This window comes from Peromyscus californicus, unplaced genomic scaffold, assembly GCF_007827085.1.
Source record: "Peromyscus californicus insignis strain IS unplaced genomic scaffold, ASM782708v3 Scaffold_5__1_contigs__length_169319896, whole genome shotgun sequence".
NCBI lineage: Eukaryota > Metazoa > Chordata > Mammalia > Rodentia > Cricetidae > Peromyscus > Peromyscus californicus.
Window position 1 is genome coordinate 6,670,132 of NW_026294573.1, and position 21,734 is coordinate 6,691,865.

Consider the following 21,734-nt stretch of genomic DNA (forward strand, 5'->3'; position numbering starts at 1 on the left):
GCAGGAGGCAGAGGCAGGAAGATCTCTGAGCACTCTAGGCTAGTCCCACAATGAGACCCTACCTTAAAAAAAAATGTTGTGTTTGACTTGAGCATGGCTCATTTTAAAAGAGTTTTGGATTTAACAACAACAACAACAATTTTTTTTTTTTTATACAAGACAGTTTAACTGAAAACAACAGATTACTATTGGCTGTTTGGGTAGATCAGGGACCATTTAAAAAGGAAAGGAAAGATGGGCTGGTAGGGCCCACCCATTATCCCAGCATTTCTGAGCCTGCAGCAGAACATTGAGTCAGGCCGGCCTGGGCTACCTAGCCACACTCTTTTCTCCAACTAAAACAAAACCGAAAAGGAGACTTACGAAGACTGCTTTAGCATCTGTGGCGCAGTCCTCCAGACCTGCTAGAGCAGCTGTCCTGGTTTGTAAAGTCAGGAAGATCTCTTACATCATGGCCTCACGAAGTATGTTTTGTTCCCTGATCTGCTTTCTTCTGGCCAGCTATTAAAATGAGGTTGTTTGTCCCCATTTTACAGCCAGGGAAAATAATCTAGAATGAAGCCGGGGGGTTAGCGCCACACACTTACAGCCTTCCTCTTTTGACTCTTTGGTGTCATTTTTTCCCACCTAGGACATCATCCATGCTAGGCAAGCCCCAAACCTGTGAGCTACAGCCCAGTTTTTATTTCTTTTCAAATAATGTGTTATTTTTTAAAGGTTAAAAAAAATGTGAGTGTGAGTATTTTGCCTGCATGTCAGTATGCGGTGTGTGCGGTGTTCACTGAGTCTAGAAGAGGGTTTGAGCGCTCCTGGAACTGGAGCTATAGATGGTTATGAGCTACCGTGTGGACGTGGGGAATCAAACCTGAGTCCTCTGCAAGAGCAGCATGTGTTCTTAACCACTGAGCCATCTCTCCAGCCCCGTTTATTTTATTTGTATGTACGTGTGTACGTGTGTGCATGCCTGTGGAGAACAGAAGAGGGAGCTGGAGCCCCCGGAGCTGGAGTTACTGTGAACTGCCATGTTGGTGCTAGGAACTGAACCTAGGTCTCTACAAGAACAGCAAATGCTATTAACTGCTGAGCAAATTCTCTAGTCCTCCCCTCCCCCACCCCCATTTGTTTTGTTTTCATTTTACTTATTTATTGTATATGTGTGGTTAGGTGTTTTATCTCCGTGCATATCTGTGTACCACATATGTGCCTGGAACCCTTGGAGGCCAGGCGAGGGCTGGAGTTACAGATGGTTGTGAGCTGCAGTGTACATGCTGGGAATGGAACTCAGGTCCTCTGCAAGAGCAGCAGGCACCCGTAACTGCTGAGTCATCTCTCCAGCCCTGTTGCGGTTTTTTGGGACAAGGTCTTGTTTTGTATCCCAGGCTGGTCTCAAGCTCTCAATCCTTCTCCCTCAGCTTCTTCAGTTAGGGAATTACAGACATAACCCGGCTGTCATACTCTTCTTCTGGCCAGATGGTAGATTTCTCAAGATCTAAGAAGGGGCCATCCCAGCCCTGCAGCTCTTCAGTCAGCGTGATCAGAGGAGCCAGCTGAGCTCTTAGGAGCCGTGCCTTGCAGTTTTCCTGTAGCAAGGTGGTTAATTGTATTTGAGGCATTGTGGGAAGTGCCTTCATGATGCTCATGTTCAGGGGTAGAAGCTAGCATTTCATGAGAGCCTACGGCTTGCCAAGCACTGCGCTAAAGTGCCTTACACGGATCATCTTCGTGTGTGCTTATAATGGACTTGCTTTTCTGTTCTGTGGTTGAGGAACAAAGAAGTTAAATACCGTCTTGGGTCACCCAGCTGCAGGGAGGCACAGAGTTGAATTCCAGATTGTATACTCAGTGTCTTAGCCTTTAGCCTCACATTTGATAGCGGCATTGGAGGTTAGTACTATAACCATTTCTGTCACCTCTGACTTGTCTGACCTTCAGCAAGGTAGTTGACCTTTCTGTGTCTTAGTTCTCTGCTACACAAATGGTTGACGATGGTACCTACCTCACAGAATTGTGGGAGGAGTAAAAGAGGCCTAGCATTTGGCATATGGCGTATGCACCATAAATAGCTCACACTACTAATAGTCTTGGTATAAGCAAGAAGCAGCTGCTGGTGGGTTGCAGTGTCACAGTGCCTGAAGTGGCCATTACAACGTATTGTTTTCATGCCATCATTCAGTCCTAGGCATCTTGTACTGAGGTTACAGCGATCCTGTGCAAATGGTATTTGTTTAGCAGACATCACTGGGGCTTGCTGACTGCTTGGCCCTGTTTGGGATGCTGGAGATGCTGCAGTAAGATGAACGTACCTCTCCTTGTTCAGGCTGGACTTGATTTCTCGGGAGAAAGAGTGGCAGGCAGTAAGCAAGCTCCATGTAATCATCATACAGGGTCCTCGGAAGTGTTAGAGACCTAGGGCTGGGGATGTAGCTCAGTTGGTGGAGTGTTTGCCTAGCATATGTTACACATCCAACACTGCATAAAACTAAATCTGGTGACACATGCCTGTCACCCTAGCATTCAGGAGACGGTGGGGGGGGGGGCGGGGAGAGCAGAAGTTCATAGGGCAGGAGAGAAGGCTCAGCAGTTAAGAGCACTGGCTGCTCTCCCAGAGGACCTGGGTTCAATTCGCAGCACCCACATGGCAGCTCACACCTGTCTATAACTCCCATTCCAGAGCACCCCAAGCCCTATTCTGGCCTCTGCAGGCCCCAGGCATGTGTGTGGCACACAAACATACAAAACACCCACACACATAAAATAATTTCAGGGAAATTCAAGGTCATCCTCAGCTACATAGCAAGTTTGAGGGCAGCCTAGGATCCATGAAGCCAGGAAGGAAGGAAGGAAGGGAGGGAGGGAGGGGGGGAGGAGGCAGGAAGGGAGGGGAAGAAAAAACTACAGAGGGAAGTAGAGCGGGGAGGAGGCATGAAGTGGAGTGGCAGTTCTAGTATTTTGTGGAGTGGTCTGAGAGAGCCCGACTGAGCAAATGGTCTTGCTGCAGTTAGTGAAGGAATGCACCATGTGGGCACCTGTGGGGGAAAGTAGGCCAGACAGAGACAAGAGCCAGTACAAAGGCTGGAGGCAGGAGGATGGGCAGAATAGTACAAGAGGTCATAGAGGTGATAGGGAGAAGCTAGACTGTGTCGCCCCTCCAGACAGACCTGTGAACAGAGAACTGGCATGATACCAACCCTGGGAGGGTCGCTTTGGCCCCTGGGCCGACTCAACTCTGCAGGAGCCAGAGGAAGCTGTAAGAGGGAGGAAGGGCCTTCTGTAGTCAAGCAGGCGGAGGTGATAGCAGAACACTGTGCTCCAAACCTCTGTAACTTTTACTGTGTTTGTGTGTGCACACGTGTGTCCACATGTGGAGATCAAAGGACAGGTACTGGAGTTGGATCTCTCCTTCCATCCTGTGAGCTGAACTCAGGTTATCAGGCCTGGTGATGGGGACCTATAGCTGCCCCCAAATATAACCTGAAGGTCGACATTAGTGTTTTCCAACAGACCAGACACCTCTAAGGTTTGTGATCTGAACGTGTGTACGTTTACGGGGGCTTGTGGGAACTGCATTTGAAGCAGGTTGAGAGGTGTGGTGGTACGTGCCTGTAATCCCTGTGCCAGGGAGGATGAGGCTGGAGGATGGCAAGTGGAGGCCAGCCTGGGCTAGGTGGAGATGCTTTGTCTCAAAAACAAAGAAACACAAACCTGAAGGGAAGGAGAGAAGGGAAGAGGAGGGGAGAGGAAAGAAGGGAAGAGGAGGGGGAGGGGAGGGAAGAAGCTAGATTTTTTGGTCAGTAAACCAGTTGGATTTTGATGTGGTTAAGCCTAGTCAGCATTCAACTAATGTGACCAGAGGATCAGAGTGTGGGTTGATTGACCACTCTAGAGGTGAGGTGGGGGAGTCCAAACTGGAAATACAGCCTTGGCCACACAGATAGCAACTGGCTGGTCAACTTTGAACAGCTACTATGTAGGAGGCGTATTGACCTTTGTTCTTAATAGAATTCAGTTGGTTATTCATTCATCTAACTTTGATTTGGTAATGGCTATGCTTGACAACCCGTTGGGAAAACACCCAGAAATTTAGCAATCAAATCTTGCAAACAGGTACAAAGGGGCTTTGGGTGCCCTCACTGCTTCCAGCTGCCATCTGAGGAGGCCAGGGAAAGGGCTCTTTGAGTGTAGAGAAGAGCTTGGTCTGGAAGCCCAGGTCCCCAGATTGGCCGCAGAGGACCAAATGCAGCTCAAGGTTGATTGACACTCCTGTTTGCCTGCACTGGTGAGTCTGACATCGGACCTCAGAACTAGAGGGGACCTTTGGCTGGTAGGGATGGTTTTATAAATGTTCTTTCATTTGAATTCTTGCTTCCTTCCCAGTTCTTTTAAAAAGTCCAGATTTCTGGGCCGTGATTTGAGGAGCATCCCTTCTTCTAGCCCCGCCCCCAGGAGTCAGCTTTGTCAAGGCATCTGTGGGAGCTAGGAAAGAGTGTGTGTGTGTGTGTGTGTGTGTGTGTGTGTGTGTGTGTGTGTGTGTGTGTAATGACCCCTGATTTTCCCTCTCACTGCTATGGCTAGCCAACAGCACCAGCCCCATGCTTCTTTCTCTGCTGGCCTGGGCAGGGACAGCTGTAGGCTGGCTGGCCATGTCCCCCTTTCCTATAAGAGTAAATGGAAGACGGAACTGGACTCTTCTGTTCACCATGACCAAGTCAGTCTTTCACCTTTTGGAATGTTAGCAGGGCCTTTCTTAGTTGGGAGTTGGAGAGCCAAGAGTGTTGAAATAAGATCCTTGTGTGCACACTCAGTCCTAATTCTAAATTGAGCCTGTCAGAGCGGTGCGTTGTCACCCAGAGGAGGCCCACCTGTTTTCCTGCTTGCTGACTCCACCTCTTTTTTACTTATTTTATTTTGTGTGTTAGAGTATTTTGCCTGCATGTTCATATGAGCACCATGTGATGCTTGGTGTAGGTTTCCCTGGAACTGGAGTTAAGGATGGTTGTGAGCCACCATGTGGGTGCTGGGACTGGGCCCTCTGCAAGAGCAGCAAATGCTCTAAACTTCTGAGCCTTCTCTCCAGCCTCTATCCTCTCTCTTATTTTTCCTTGCTTTTCTTTCTTTTGATTTGGGGTTGCTATGTAGCCCAGGCTAACCCTGAACTCACAATCCTCCTGACTCCCAACGGCTGAGATTGTAGGCTTGAGTCACCATGTCCTGTTCCAGCCGTTTCTTGAACAACACAATTTGTTATATATGAAATTGTATTCTCCACACTCTCCTTAGCTTGTTTGGTTTTCTGAGACAGGCTTTCTCTGTGTATCCCTGGCTGTCCTGGAACTCACTCTGTAGACCAGGTTGTAGACTTGGCTTTATATCTCTTGGCCCTGTGACCCACAGAGGTCTCTGTCTCCCCTAGCACTTCCCTGCCTATATAGATAGGTGGTGGCATCTCCTTGATAGTGGAGTGGGGACCTCCCTGGAAAGCATGGGACCAAGGGCCAGTAAACTACCTGGACATACTTAGTTTACTTCCCTGGGGAGGAAGCTGAGACCTTGCCAGATTAAATGCCCTCTTCAAGGTTGTGTGATTATGGAGGATGAGGGTAAAAGTATGGCTGAGAAAGATGTTTTCCAGTGTCCATGTTGACATCTCTGTCCTTCTCTCCAGCTTCTCGGACTGTTTAGCAATGGTTTCCTGACTGATCGCTTAATTAGACAAAGAAGAAAGCAAGGGAGAAGAAAATTCCTAAGTGGGCATTTGGTTTCCTGCCTCTTGACCAACATCCAGCATCGTGTGCCCAGCTCTGGTAGGTTGTTTCATAGCCCCTTCCTCTCAGTCAGTGCGAAACCCCTCAAAGGTAGCCTCTGCAGCAGCGGGAGGTGCAGCTGCAGGGTGGAGAGCCAGGCTCAGCTCTCACTGTCCTCATCCTGGGAGACTGATATTGGTGAAATTATTAAGGCCACTCCATGTAGTTAAAAGGGAGGTTTATCTTGTGGGGTAATTTACAAATGAAGGGATAGCTTATAGGGTCTGGAAAAGGTGTGGTGCAGTCCGGCGGTGTTCTCTGGAGAACTCTGCTCGGTCTACCTCCAGCATCCAGGGTCCAGGAACCAAGAGAGCTGGCACATCCGGATCTCAGGTCTTCAGGGTCCTCCCTTGGCCCCGTCTTGTAGGTGTGACAGTTACCGAAGCCTCAGTGGGGGTTGAAACTTCCAGATCAAAGCTGGAATAGCTACCCACTACAGGCTAAGCTGATTGTGAGATTGGTAACAGACTTTGCTCACCAGAGTGCTTGGTGGGGTTGGCTCTGTAGCCCAGAGGAATGGTCAGTATCTCAGCAATGGTGTTGTGCCACTCTGGGGTGGGACATCACTTTATATTTAAATTTCTTCCCCTCCCCCCTCCAGACAGGGCCTCCAACTACTTATATTTGAAGCTGACTCTGAATTTCTGACCTCCCTAATTTCACCTCCCAAGTGCTGGGTTACAGGGGCACATCGCCATACCTGGCCCATTTGAGTCGTCTAATTAGTTAATATGTGTCTAGTATTCATTAAAAAAACTTTTTATTACTCTTATTTGGTGTGTGTTACATGCATGCATACCCATTTACCTGCCATGGCATGCATGTGGGGCTCAGGGAACAAATTCAATGGAGTCAAATTTCCTTCTACCATGCGGTTCCAGGGACTGCAATTGGGTCACCATGCTGCTCAGTAGTAAGAAGTGCCTTTACCCACTGAGTCATCTCATCCATCTGGGGGTGGGGAGTGAGAGAGAGGGAGAAAGAGAGGGTGGGAGGAGCGGGGGGGGAGAAAGAGAGAGAGAGTGTTATTGTTTGTTTTTTGGTTTGGAGACCGTCTTACTATGTAGCCGAGGCTGGGCTTGAACTTTTAGTAATTTTGCCTTAGCGTTCTGACTGCTGGGATGACAGGCATGTGACCTCATACATGGTTGTGCATGTTTTTGTTTTGCTTTGGTTTGGGTCACAAACCTCATCTCTACTCATCTTTACAACGCTTCCCTCTTTCAGGTCAGCAGAATCTGTCAGGATTTTTTTTTTAATGTACTAGAGACTGGACCCAGGCCTCACCCCCGATAGACAAATGCTCTACCACTGACTGGGATCTTCAGCCCTTTTCTCATTCTTAATTTTGAGACAGGGTCTAAGTTATCCAGACTGACCTCAGACTCCATTTGTAGCCCAAGCTGGCTTGAACTTTTGACCCTCCTGCTTCAACCTCCCAAGTGCTAAGATCATAGGCATGAGCCACCGTGCCTGGTTTCTGGCATGTTTTATAGATGAAGAAGTCAGGACCCAAATGGATTAACTATTTTCCAAAGGTCCTGTAGCTAGAAGGAGGGTTAAGCCCAGTGCTTCGGACCCCCTCGCCCACACCCCCTCCCCCGGGTCATGATTGACTAAGAAAGAGGGTTTAGCATGGTGACTGGAGCTTTATGGCTTCATAATTCATTCCTCCTCCTAGTCTCCTCAACTGTGTGGGGAATATTATTTTTAGGTGTGTTACTTTTGTTTATGTTGCGTTTATTTAACTCTGTGAAGCTGTGTTACTGTGCCTGTCTAATGCACCTGATGGTCTAATAAAGAGCTGAACAGTCAATAGCGAGGCAGGAGAAAGGACAGGCAGGGCTGGTGGGCAGAGAGAAAAAAATAGAAGGAGAAATCTGGGAAGAGAGATTGAGAAGGAGGAAGACATTAGGGGCCTGCCACCCCGATACACAGCAAGCCACAGAGTAAGAGTAAGATTTACAGAAGTAAGAGACTGGGAAAAGCCCAGAGGCAAAAGGCAGATGGGATAAGTTAAGGAAAGCTGGCGAGAAACAAGCCGAGCTAAGGCTTATTAAGAATAAGCCTCTGTGTGTGATTTGTTTGGGAGCTGGGTGGCGGGCCCCCTAGAAAAGAGCAAAAACAAACAACAACCTACAACACAGCTGTCTTATGAGAATCAGAACCAGTGGGGCCAGGCAGCACCGCTAAGTCAGCTCATTCATGTTGGCTACCACAGTCAGCACAGGGCTTACTTGGAGCCATTTATGACCAGGAGAAGGGAACTAAAGTGTCGGAGGGAAGCTCCAGCAGCATTGTTCTGACCTGGTGATGGAAGCAGGAGGCCAGGCCGGCATGTGCATGTTTTATTTTTTCTCTTGGTGTGTATGGGTGTTTTGCATGCACTATATGCATGCCTGGTATCTACAGAGGCCAGAAGAGGGCATTGGATCCCCTGGGATTGGAGTTACAAACAGTTGTGAGCTGCCATGTGGGTATTGGGAATCTAACTTTGGGAGCAACTAGTGCTTTTAGCCACTGAGTTGACTCTCCAGCCCCAGGCATGCATGTTTTGATGCTGATGCCTTCTGTGCTCAGTGCTCTGGAACCTGGCAGCTGGAAGTATGCTCCTTGGGCCCAGCTGTCAGCTTTGGCCTCTCCTTTATCTTCTCCATCAGAATCTGCATTTTAAACAGTTCCCCAGGGAACTCAAGCTCACAGTACAGCTTGAGCGATGCTGTTAAGGTTAAAAAACAGGATCATAATGAAAAACAAGTAACACATTCTCCCCTCCCTGCATCAACACCTGAGACAGATGGGAGAGCTGGCCCTGAGATCCTGAGAGCAGGAGACCTGTCCCTGCCCCCAAGCAGCTGCAACACTCAGGAGAGCAGGCCCTGCACCTCGCTTGGGCAGCACAGTAGAGCTGACCCTGTTGGTGGACGTGTGAGTGAGTCAGCCCCAGAGTTGTGAGCATGGGAGAGCTGTCCCCATTATTCATCTGTCATGTGGCAGCATGGGCAGAGGAGAGATGCCCTCCACTCCCCCCTCCCATCAGTGCCTGAGGCAGGTGGAAGAAGTCATAAGAGTGGGAGAGCTGTCCCTGCCCCTCACCAGCTGCAGCACTCAGGAGAGTGGCCCCTGTGCCATGGCTGGGCAGCACAGTAGAGCTGGCCCAGGAGGTGTGGATGTGGGAGAACCAACCCTGAGGATGTGAAAGTGGGAGAACCGGCCCCGCCCCTTGCTTGTCACTGCAAAGGGTGAACTAGCCAGGCAGTGCTGGAGAGCTCACCCTAGTGGTGAAGACAGGGGAGAGCTGGCAGGCTGACCAACCCTGCAACTACCCAGGCCCAGAACTTCCTTCTCCAGGCTGTTCTCTGTGTTGACCCACCCCAACATCCACCCTATCTGTGATCTGCTGGAGCAGGAGGGTGAGAGGTGGGGGTGGGGTTGATCCCGTGGACCCAAGGCTGCAGGATCTCTATGACACAGGGCAGCAACAGGGTGTCTAGGGTCTGGCATTGATGGTGTAGCAGAGACCAGGGGCCTTGAACCAGACCAATGATTCTTTGTGATAAATGCCTGCATGTAAAAATGTATGGATAAAGGGGTTTACTGATAAAGAAAAAATATTTCTCAAAATTTTATTTTGTTTTATTCTGGAGGTGGGGGTGGGAGGGAGATGGGTGGGATTGGGAGGCATGATGTGAAAGACACAAAGAATAAATAAAAAGAAAGTTAGAACAATGTGTGCCACCCACGCTGACTTCAGAAAGAGTAGTTACGGTAGGTGTTTAGTAATCACACTGTAAACAGTTCTGTTGAAATTCCCAATGCTGTTTGCTTCAAGAGTTCTGGGAATGCAAGAGAGAAGACTGGTTGACTTGGGCACTAGGTCCAGAACACACATGTTGTCCAAGGAAAATGGTGTGGTAGAGGACCAGAAGGCAGTGTGGGTCAGGTGCCATCCAACCTTGTCCTTAGAGAGGTGGCCTTGGGATCCCCCACCTGACAGCCCCTTGAGACTCCCAGCTTCTTTCTGTACCAGCACATCCCGAGCCCTGGCTCCCAGGGCCGGGTCAGGAGTTTGGGATGCAGCTTGCCAGCTGGCTCCTCCTCCTTCTCCAGGCTGTTCTCTGGGCTTCGGATTTCTCCTGCCCTGACCTTGCAGCTTTTCCTCCCCTGGGGCAGAGCTGGTGCCAGCGAGAAAGAAAGGCTCAGGTGCCAAGGACGGGAATTGGGAAGCAGAGGAAAACGGAATGCCCTGGAGTCTGTCTGTGTATTTGGGAACAGAGATACAGGGTGGGCAGGAGAGGACGACTGGGGCCTCTCACGTGCTTTGAATGGACGGAGGTGTCTGTGCCCTGTGGACGCTGGCACAGACACTGTGTTTGGGTCCTTGTCCCACTTGGGTGTCACCAGAGCCATCTTGGTGGCGGGTCCCCGGAGAGATGAAGAAGGAAGGCTAGGACCAGGTCAAATCGGGTGCATGGCTCACACCTGCAATCCCAGTACTTCAGAGGCTGAGGCAGGAGGATTGCCATGAGTGTGAGGCCAGGCCGCGCTACTGAGTAAGACCCTGTTTCATACAATAACAGTAACAGCAACAGTCAAACAAACAGGCAAATGTAATCCCAACAGAACAGTGCTGGTAGGCTGGTCAACTCCGTGGGGCCTCTGGTACGCTCCATGATCTCTAATCCCCTTTCCCATCTGTGTGGTCATATTTATTCTGTTCATGCTGTCTGGTTTATGAACGGTGTCCCGCCAGTTTCTGTAGTTCCCTGTTCACCTTTCCACCTCCACACTGCCCCTATTTCCACCTTTACCTCCCTTAGCTGCGGTTCCTGCCCTCTCCATTCCTTCGGCCCTTTCCCAAAGCCGGGCTTCATGGAGAGCTGGAGGACTATGGTGATAGAAACACAACCCTGGGCTAGAACAGAGAACCAGCCCAGTAAATACCCAGGTCCCTGTGACTTGACTCAGGCCTCTTGCCTCTCAGATGTACCAGCTGCCACACGTCGGGCTGACAAAGCTAGCCAGGCAGGCATGTTTGCCTGTGGAAGGCCAAGCGATTGCCAGGACCCAGCTGCCACTCTGTCACTGTGGAAGCTTCATTCCAAGGCACCTCAGCCTTCCCATGTGCAAGGGGACTGTAGTCAAACTGTCCTGTGTGAGTCGTCAGGGCTCTGGTCTGGATCCAGTGAGATCAGACTGAGAACGTTTGGTTTTGTGATCGGCACCTGTGAATATCATTTTATACCGTCAGCTTTCCTGAAAACAGTGGCTGAGAGGCAGCAGGTACTGCCTAAGCATCGTATGAATGTGAAGCCATTTTGTTCTTGCAACAAGCCTGTGATGGAGGCACCACTATAGCACCCATTTCAGAGGAAACGGGGTGTCGCCAGGCTAGTCGTCGGGCTAGGGAGCAGAGCTGGGTCGATACTCAGGCACTAGGCTGCACAAGCCTGTTTAATTGTTGTTGTGATGGTTTTTGGTTTTATTTTTGTGTTGGGTTTGTTTGTTTATTTGTTTTTCAGACAGAGTTTCTCAGTGTGGTCCTGGCTGTCCTGGAACTCACTCTGTAGACTAGGCTGGTGTTGAACTCAGAGATCCACCTGCCTCTGCCTCCCAAGTGCTGGGATTAAAGGCGTGTGCCACCAAGTACTTTCTTTTTTTTTTCCTTCCTGTGTTGGGAACGGGACCCACTGTCCTCGTTATACTGAACAGTTTACTACAGAGCCACATACACTCCACCCCCAAGTCTGTGCTTTCTCCATCACATTTATATGTGCATGTGCACATGTGCATGCATGTATACATGGAGGAGCTCAGAGGACAGCTTGCAGGAGCTGATTCTCTCCTCCCACCATGTGGGTCCCAGGGATTATACTCAGGTTGTCAGGTGGGGGCAGGTGTATTTTCACACCGAACCACGTTGCTGGCCCCCACACCCTCTATTAGTTGTGATTTTGTGTGTGGAGTCCAGTAGACATGGGAAAAGGCTGAGGATGGGTGAGAGAAGGTGGCTACTGGCTGAAGGGCACCTGCTGCTCTTCCTGGGTTAGGCTTCCCCTGCTGTCCAGCTAGCCTGTGCTCATGTCTGAGGCTAGCTGTGGCCGTGAAGTGGCCCACTGCTCTCTCAGCACTGTGGGCCTCCCTGGTGATTTGTGCCACTCTTTGGTGCTAGCAGTAGAATGCCCTGGATCCATCGAATGGCCTAGGACTCTCCCAGGCCCAATTCCTGCTTACAAAGCAAGCTCCCTACACACTGACTTCCTGGCACGGAAGCCAGTCTGCTCAGGGGAGGGGAATGCTGAGTGACTATAACATTTCCCCAAGAAACATGTGGCTGTGTCTTGCCAGGCAGGAAATGTCTGATGCTCTAGCTGTGTTTCTTCCACATCATAACCTCCTGAGCCATGTCTGATACTTCCTCCTTCCTTGTCTCTTCTTCCCAGGCACCCAGACGGTTGAAAGATGCTCATAGCGGCAATGTGCTTAGCCCTTCTGGGCTGCCTGCAGGCCCAGGAATTCAAGGGACATGTTTCTATAATCCTGCTGGGAGCAACTGGGGACCTAGCTAAGAAGTACCTGTGGCAGGGACTGTTTCAGCTCTACCTGGATGAGGCTGGGAAGGGCCACAGTTTCAACTTCCATGGGGCTGCCCTGACAGCCCCCGAGCAGGGCCAGAAGCTCATGGACAAGGCCTTGGAATCCCTCTCCTGCCCCAAGGACTTGGCACCCAGTCACTGTGATGAACTCAAGGGTCAGTTTCTACAGCTGAACCAATACCGACAACTGAAGACAGCCGAGGACTATCAGACCCTGAACAAGGACATTGAGACCCAGGTCCGGCAGGATGGGCTCTGGGAAGCTGGCAGGATCTTCTACTTCTCTGTGCCACCCTTTGCCTATGCAGACATTGCCCGCAACATCAACAGCAGCTGCCGACCACGACCAGGTGCCTGGCTGCGGGTTGTTCTTGAAAAACCCTTTGGCCATGACCACCTCTCAGCCCAGCAGCTGGCTTCAGAACTTGGAAGCTTTTTCCAGGAAGAGGAGATGTATCGGGTAGACCATTACCTGGGCAAGCAGGTGAGCTGCAGCTTGGAGTCCGGCATGGCTGTGCTGTGTGGGGTACCATGGATCTATCATCAAGGACTTAGTACCAAATTAGAATTGGGCTAGAGAGTGTTGGGAACCCTCAGGATCTGTGTTCTTCCTGAAGGCAGACAGGAGATGTGGAAGCAGGAGAGACCAGTGAATAGCAGGAAGGACCATTTTCTATCTCCTTGTCTTGGCTTTCCAGAGAGGGTGTACATCCTGATCTCCCCATGTTGACCTGCCTTCTCCACAGAAGTGGTCCAGGGACTCTGATATCTGGATGTTTTTCATTTGGAAATGCTGTGGAAATTAGAATTAGCTTTTTAAATCCCTCACCCATCTGCCTTTTAAAAATAAAAATCTTGGTCATCTTGAATTCTGTCTTGAGGCAAAAGGATGATAACAACTTAGAACTGAGTGAGGGAGTGGACTCTTGAATCCAAGTGGTTCAGTGAAGCCTAGAAACAGGAGCTGGGAGCGATCTGGAAGTTACAGGTCAGCGGCCAGTTCACTCTGCACAGGCCTCAGAACTCTGGGCTCATCAAGCGCTAGCATTCCCAGTACAGAGTGCACTGTGCCCTCTGGTACCCAGACTGCTGAGGTGGGCCACATACTGGGCAGGGAACCAGCTCACAGGCAGGTGCTTCCCTTCCCATCTGACCCTCTGTGTCTGTCATGGTAATAGTCTCAAACTGTGCTCCCCAGACCAGGGCCAGTCTTGATAAGGAATCAGTGCCCTGGAAATGAAAAGGAATATTATTAAATGTATACAGTTTAAAGTTTTTCATGTTACAATTTTGTCATTAAACTATTTTTATTAAAGTTGATAGTCTTAAAAGATAGGGTTCATTTTTTCCCCTTTACTGTCCTTTTTTTTCTCTTTGTACTGCAGATTGAACCTGGGGTCTCAGGCATGCGAGGCCAGCATTCTACCACTGGCCACAGGAAGACAGTCAATTTTAAACATGTTCTTTCGTGGCTGGAAACTGTTTAAGCCATTTAGTTTTAAGTGTCTCCATTGAGCTGTGAGACCTGAGGTCTAGGACCTGGTGCCCACAGATGGTTTCTCCCTTAAGCGAAGAGGTCTGGAGCTCGGGAGCCAGGGCTCTTCCTTCACCCAGGAACCTGCGATGACCAGTCTTCCTTCCCGACAGGCCGTGGCTCAGATCCTGCCCTTCCGAGATCAGAACCGTAAGGCCTTGGATGGCATCTGGAACAGGCACCACGTGGAGCGCGTGGAGATCATCATGAAGGAGACCGTGGACGCAAAAGGTACGTGGGTCTGGTGCCCCGTGGGTCTGGTGCCCTGTGGCTCCTCAGCCTTGCCTGCCTGGGCTTTGGTGGCGCTCCAGGCTGCAGTCTGGAGTGCCAGCCAGGCCTTTGCACCGTGGCCAGCTCAGCTCGGAGGGCGGAGTCCTGTTGGTGTTTAAGCTCCTGCTGTGTGCTGCACTCTTTACTGAGCTGACCTGCAGGGTGCCTGGCGGCGAAGCCCAGGTTGTCACTGATGCCATAGGAGGCATTTGGTCCAGTGATAGGCACCTGGTGCAGACACTTGAAACAGCTGACAAGAAGTCAGTGCTGGAGGTTACTCCAGGCATGTTTTCATGTGTGTGTCTGTGTCTGTATGTATGCATGTATGGTTGTTTTTGACGCAGGGTTGCATAGCTCAGGCTGGCCTCAAAATTACTACATAGCCAGGAATGACCTTGAACTTGTGATCCTCCAGCCTCTGCCTCCCTGGTGCTGGGACTCTAGGTGTGTGCTGCCACACTCGCATACTCCACTAATGTGGGTTTTACACTAGTGTGATGTGAGTCATTGCAGTTGTGAGGGTTTGTGCTTGTGTGAGTGATGCCACCGCCTGGGACATGGCAGCCTCTCCTGTGCCCTCCTCCCTCTCAAGTGACCTCTAGCACTTGCTCTTCCTGTGAGAGGCCTTTGCGGTCACTCCCTCCGGAAGCCACAGACTTCCATTGCTCTCTGTGGGGCTGCTCTTGTCCTGTGCTGGCCTCGCTGTCTCTCTCACGTGATTGTAGGTGCCAGGAGGCCACCCGTCTTACAGAGTACTGAATGAATGGTGTCAGTCCAGGGTCGGTGCCCTCAGTGTGTCACTGTTACATCTCTGGCAAGAGTAGGTTTGCAGGTGATGACAGATAAGGTTTCTTTGAGCATTCTGCCATGTTATTACAAAACATTTAGAAGTGCTGTGCTTGTGTGTGCATGTGCGTGCACGCATGTGTCATGTGATCTTGTGGAGGTTAGAGGACAATCTTTGGAGTCAGTTCTTTTCTACCGTGTGACTCCTGGATATTGAACTCAGATCATCAGGCTTGGGGTGGCAAGCACACATCTACTCACCAAACCACCTTTCTGGTCCTGTTATTATAATTAAAACCATTTTTATCTTTATTTCATTATTTCATGTGTATTAGTGTTTTGCCTGAAAGTGTGTGTGCACCACATGCATGCCTAGTGTCCAGGGAGGTCAGAAGAGGACGCTGGATCACCAGGACTGGAGTCACAGACAGTTGTGTGTCTCCATGTGGGTGCTGAGAATTGAATGCAGATCCTCTGCGAGAGCCTAAGTGTTTTAAAAACCACTAAGCCCAGTGATTAAAATCTCTCCAGCCCTGTTACTAAAATTTACAACATTGGTTCTTACATCATCATCCTCTAATAACTGAATAACAATAATAATTTAAAAAGCTAACTGTCTCCCCAGAAGCATATGAGGTAGGGACAATTACTGGCCTTCTCTACAGGAAGTGCTATGGCACTCTGTCCAGGGGCCTTGGTCTGTTTCTAGGCCAGCACTGTGGCCCTGGCTCTCACACCTGGCACCACTACACAGTGCCACCACCCCACACAGCTGTATACCTACCTTCTTCAGCTGCAGGAACTCCCTGGGGCCACCCCCCTCATACCCCAAAATGTGACCTGACTAGAGGAGAGAGCTCTAAGCTCCTGGACCAAAGAGCAGCTAGAGGTCTGTCCTTCCTCTCTTCCGTTTGTCCTTTTTGCTCTGTCTTTCTCTTCCTCTCGGTAGCTCTGGCTTCTCTCCTCTCTCTTGGTGTGTGTAGTTAGTGCTGGAAGCTCTGGGCTGGGTGGTAGGTTCTCAGACGAGATCCAGCCTCTGGGAGGCTGGGGTGGGGGTGAGAAACTCCAGTATGGAGGCCACAGGCAGACTGTGGTAGGCAGGTGAGGAATGAGGGGCAGGAGGCTAGACAGAGCTTCCCAGCCAGGCCTAGACAGGCATCTCTCCATCAGGAGGCCCTGGGTCTCCCTCCTCCAGGATCACAGCAGAGAACATTACAGCCCCCTGTGGTGGCTTCACCTGGGTCTCAGGACGTCTCCAGAGCCCTTTCAGGTGTCTGATGTCCAAGCAGGAGTGTGTGCTGCACCTGTCCTTGCTTCGTCTGCAGAGCTGAGCTGCAGCTCTGGTACTGAGAACATGGGTCCAGTGAGAGGTGCAGTGGCCACTCTGGAGCCAACCAGCAGTTTCTGCTGTCTGGACTTGGTCTGTTCCTGCCGCAGCTGGGAGGCAGGGTCTCGCTCCCTCTGCCTGACGTCTTCCCTGTGCTCACCACGGGGCATGGAAGAGTCCCGTGTGTAGAGCTGGCTCTGGTCCTCTCACCTCTACATTCTGCCCCTCTCCTGCCCATGTCCTCCATGTACTGCACACCCACTATGGACTCTTTGCAGGGTCTCTGTGGAGACAGGGGCCAGGCAGGCTATGGCAAAGGTGCCTTTGAAACTTAGAAAATGGAAGCCAAGGAACAGGCAGAAAGGCAGGTGGATGCCTGGGCGGGTGGATGCCTGGGCAGGTGGATGGATGCCTGGGCGGGTGGATGCCTGGGCAGGTGGATGGATGCCTGGACGGGTGGATGCCTGGGCAGGTGGACTTGCTGAGTTGAGCCTGTAACAGTGAGAGTGTGGGTCTGAGCAGCAGCTGGTACCCGGGTGGCTGTGCCCAGGGAACGGTCATGGGCTCTGGCTACAAGACTGCTGTATATAGCAGGTGGACTTAACTGTGCCTGAGCCTCCAGCACAATACTCTCCCACTCAGTGGGAGGCCAAGCAGCCAGGCTCCCCCTTGTTCCGAGGGCTGTTGTGTGGGACTGGCCAGCTAGCCGGATGTGCTTCCTTTTAACAAGTGCTTTGTTTCGTTTTGTTTCATTTAAGACAGTGTCTCTCAAGGTAGCCTAGGCTGGCCTCCATCTTACAATATAGCTCAGGCTGGCCTTGAACTCATAGAAATCCTCCTGCCTCAGGCTCCCAAGTGCTGGGATTACAGACACATGCTACCACTTCCCTCTTCTAGAATCTGTTTTTGTTGTACTGGCCAGCGGGACTGCTGCTCTGCTGGGTCTTTCTGGTCTAGGTACAGCAATAATGGGAAACTCTGCTACCAAGTCCCAAGCCCAGGAGGAGGGCTCTGTCATGGGCCACTTTGGCAATAGAATGACACACGTGAGTGCTGGGAGGACAAGTCTTACAAGGTCCTAAGGAGGCATCTACAGAAGCTCTGGTGACCCAGGCATGGTCCCCCTCTCCTACCTTCCGGACAGGAACTGTAGATCTGCCCAAGTGCCAACATCTGGGTGACAGAGGTGGGCTCAGAAGAGTGACTCTCCTGATGGCCTCAGTGTGGGCTGAATGTTTCCGAGGCTTCATTCTGAGCCCTTCCGTTTGAATTTTAAGCAAAAAGAGCAAGGTCACAAGGCATTCCCAGTCCACTGCCCTCCCCTCCCCTCCCCTCCCCCTGCCATACCACTCATGTGTTACTTACTCTTTCCTAGGAGTAGATGCTGGGGGAGTCTAAACTGTACCCTGCATTCTGGTAGGGGAGGGGCTCCTATCCTGGCCTGTTGTTCCCCTGCCCCTCCCCTGCTTTGCAGCAGCCATGGGAAAGGGACTTTTGAACTGCAAGGTCACTTGGCTCTTTCTCCCACCCCCATCCACCTGGGCGGCAGCAGTTCCACAGCTCCCTCCCTCTCTCCCTCCCTCCCTCCCTCCCTCCATGGCTTCTGCTGCAGCCTCTGGCTCAGTGGAGCTTGCTGCAGAGGCTGCTACACAGGCTGGGGCACCCTGGAGGAGGAAGCAAGAACCATCCATCAAGCCAGTAGTAACCCCGCAGTGTCTGACCTGGGTTCAACCCACAGGAGGCCCTGCCCCAAGTCACATACGCCCTAGGGCCCTCCGTGGGGTCTCCTGATGCAGCAGCATGGGCTATGGGTGTGACCTTGGTTAGGTCACCTGCTGCAATATAGCAGTGACTCCAAATGGCTGTGCAGAGGAATCAGATCTTTAATGACAGAGGTTCAGTAGTCTGTGTTCTGGGATCTGAACCCAGCCTCTGGATCATCAGAATCCAAACTTTTAACCGTTGTGTTCCTCATCCTCTCAGTGCCCAGGCCTCAGGAGTTGGCTTTCCTCACTACCTTGTACTCAGAGGCACTCTCTACTAACCCAGTTTCTCTCTGCACAGAAGCCTTTGGAAGGGGTGGGGGGTGGGGGACACACTTCCCGAGGCTGTCCGTGCTGGGCAGTGTCTCTGTCCAGGCCCCAGGGAAAGGAGTATGGTGTATGAGTTAGAGTGACTGCCCTGTGCCTCTCACCAGGGTACCGAAACAGCCAGGGTCCTGGCGGGCAGCACCAGCTGTCCTGCTCCTTCCACCTTGTGACATATGGTGGCGCTGGGCACTTGCTCAGCAGAGCAGTGTCCCTTCCGACCCATCTGCCTTGCTGTCTGCAGGCCTAGCTGGGGTAGCTGCAGCCTCCTGCCCAGAGGGAGGGCCCTGGAGAAGGGGAGGAGCAGCCAGCCATCAGACAGTTTCTGCTCTGCCCTCACCGGCCTTATTTTTAGCGATCCCTGAAGACATTGGGAGGGACTGCAGCTGGCTTTTAGTAGTTTTTCCTTTGTTTCATTAAAGTAATCTATTTTTGCTGGGAAACCCAGCTCTCGCACAGCACCGAAGCTATGGAAGGGGGTTACTGGTTCATTTCTGGGGACGTGACCCTCAGCTCAACGTTTGTAGTGCTGAAAGCCACGGTAGTGTTCTCTGGGTGATTTTCGGCATTAAACTAGGTAATGTCCATGGATGTACTTAACAAATAGAGATGCTGTCCAAGTTTGCCAGGAGAGGAACAGTCTTAAGATGCCTATTCCAGCCAACATTGGCTTAGTACGTAACAACCTGTAATTGGTCTGTAATACTTGTCCTTTCTTACTTAGCCCCCACCTCCATTTCCATATATTGACAATTTGCATAATGTATTTTTAACAGCTCTATATTTTTGTTCCGTTCTATTTATATCACAGAATATGCAGTATAAATTCTATAAGTAGGCATTTTGGCTGTTTCCAGTTTTTGCTATTTTAAATAGTACTTTCTGAAATTTTCTTCTGAGATCAAATTCACACTCTGTAAAATTCACAACTTCAAGTTTGTGACTCAGTGTGTTGTAGTACTTTGCAATATTGTGTAGCCAGTCTCTACCTCCAGAATGTTTGTGATCATCAACTGTTTCCCCTCCAGTATATTTCTACAGCGGGGTCCCTGGACCAGAGATGGGAGGCAGTTTCGAGCTGTCCTCCATTCCTTAGACCGACAGGATGCCAGGGCAAAGCCACGATCCGCCCTGGACTCGCAGTCAGGAGCTGAGTTCACAGGGGCTTTCTTTGAGTTGGCCAGACTGCTTGCACTTTCGCTTTCCAATACTATAGATTTTAGCTGGCAACCTTTAACCTGGGAAAGGATGCGCAAAGCCAGTACAGACCCCTTCAGGGAACAGACTGGGTTCCTGACAACTGGCAGTTCCTGGACTAGTCAGCACATTGAGTCCCACGGGAGCGCCAGCGCCTGGCTTCCCACCTGCCGCTCAGCGCCTGAGCCCCTGCACAGTCTCTTTCTCCTTCACATGTGGCCCAGGCCACAGCCCTGGTCCTTCACAGCTGACCAGGTGGAGAGCAGAGACCAGAAATCCACGGGTTGTGCTAAACACAGGCACACCCCCGAGCCTGAAGTGAAGAAATAAAGACAGCTCTCTTCCACTCAGCAGGTAGTAAACCCCAGGCATCCAATCTCCCCAGATTCAAGAAGCCGGTGGATAAAAATAGGAAAGGGGCCACTCGGGGATTGAGGAAATTAATGAATAGTAAGCACATAGCGGGCTTTTAAGGACTCTGGTGCTCTCTCTCCATCAAAAATTCATCTGTTCTTAAAGCCGTAATCGTCCTCTCTTTGCTTAAATCTGCTCTAATTCATTGATTTTTATCGGGTATGGGTTTTCATGTTTGAGTATCCCTGAAGCTGGATTTGCCATTGAGGGTGCCAGGCTGAGCCAGCACCCAGCTTCTTCCTGTGGCTATAATTAGCCAGGTTCGAATCTCAGGCTCGGTGAAGTTCATTGTTGCCTCACCTTGTACCTCCAGTGACCTTTCAGGGATGACCACCAGATGTCACGTCTGCGCTCGTCAGAATCAGCAGGTTTTAAATGGTGTCCTTGCACCTTTCTCATAAAATGCCAACTACCTTTTTAAAAAAAGTATTTGTTTCTATTTCTTGTGTATAAGCATCTTGCTTGAATATATGCCTGTGCGTCACACCAGTGCCTGCTGCCTGTGGGTGTCAGAAGAGGGTGTAAGATTCCCTGAAACTGGAATTAGGGATGGTGTGAGCCACCATGTGGGTGCTGGGAACTGAATCCTGGTCCTCTGTAAGAACAACAAACGCTGAGCCATCTCCAGCTCCCTACCATTTTTAAAAATATATATCTTTTTAAAGAACTCTTTTTATTTATTTTTATTTTTATTTTTTTAATTTTTTTGAGACAGGGTCTCACTATGTAGCACTGGCTGTCCTGGAACTCACTATGTAGACCAGGCTGGCCTCAAGATCACAGAAGTTTGCCTTCCAAGTGCTGGAATTAAAGGTGTGGGCCACCACTGCTTGTCTCTATTTTTGCTTTTAATTGTGTGTGTGTGTGTGTGTGTGTGTGTGTGTGTGTGTGTGTGTGTGTGCAGTACCTGTGGAGCCCAGAAGAGGGCATCAAATCCTCTGGAGCTGGAGTTCAGGTAGTTGAGGGTGTTGGGAACCGAACTCAGTTCTTCTGGAAAAGTGGCAAGTACTCTTAACCACTGACCCATCTCTCTAGCCCCCAACTGCCTTTTACATTTTATTATTTCCATGTCACCATGTGTCTCCAGCAGGGCAGGCTCTGAAGACTCAGGGTGCCTGCTCAGAACATGCTCAGCTTCCTAAGTCTAAGCCAGGCTTGCCTCCCTTTTATCTGTTTGGATTAAATATTAACTAGATTCCAGGAAAAATAATGCTTAGAAAACACATGCAAGGTGAATATAACTATGTAATAAGAAATGCAAACAGGTTTTAATTCAAATTTTTTATCCCCCCCCCAATGAGCCCAGAGCCTCGAGCATATTAAACATTCTGCCACTGTGCCACACTTCAAAAACCCTTTAGTGCACTTATTTACTTATTATTGATGTGCATGTATGGGCGTGTGCACGCCATGGCACACCATGGAGGTCGGATGATAACCGGTGGGAGCCGGTTCCTCTTTCCATCTGTGGGACCTGCGGGTTCCGGTCGTCAGCCTTGTTTGCAGACACCTCTGCCCATGGTCATCCTCGCCCCCTCTGCAGTTATTAAAGCACCTGAAGAGCTCTGTGTGTGTCTCCTTGGACTCTGTCCTGTTTCCTACCCTGTGTTCTCAATTTTGAGCATGCTTACTTCAGTGTGTATGTTTGTGCACTTTTGTATGTACGTGTGTGTACATATGTACACATATGTGTGCTTGTGGGGAGCCAAGTGTCTTCCTCAA

General features: G+C 50.4%; 1 protein-coding gene across 3 annotated transcripts in view; it reads left to right on the forward strand.

Annotated features, from left to right (window-relative positions):
- The window catches only part of LOC128096272 (GDH/6PGL endoplasmic bifunctional protein), a 29,890-nt gene that overhangs the window by 994 nt on the left and 7,162 nt on the right, over positions 1–21,734 (forward strand). Inside the window, exons 2-5 of one of the 3 annotated variants that reach the window (XM_052715630.1) lie at positions 4,105–4,276; positions 5,663–5,801; positions 12,245–12,881; positions 14,045–14,162. In XM_052715630.1, the coding sequence (XP_052571590.1) occupies positions 12,264–12,881; positions 14,045–14,162 (736 nt within the window). In that variant the 5' untranslated portion in view covers positions 4,105–4,276; positions 5,663–5,801; positions 12,245–12,263. The remainder of the gene's footprint in view (positions 1–4,104; positions 4,277–5,662; positions 5,802–12,244; positions 12,882–14,044; positions 14,163–21,734) is intronic. The other 2 variants (XM_052715629.1, XM_052715632.1) reach the window with 2 other exon arrangements.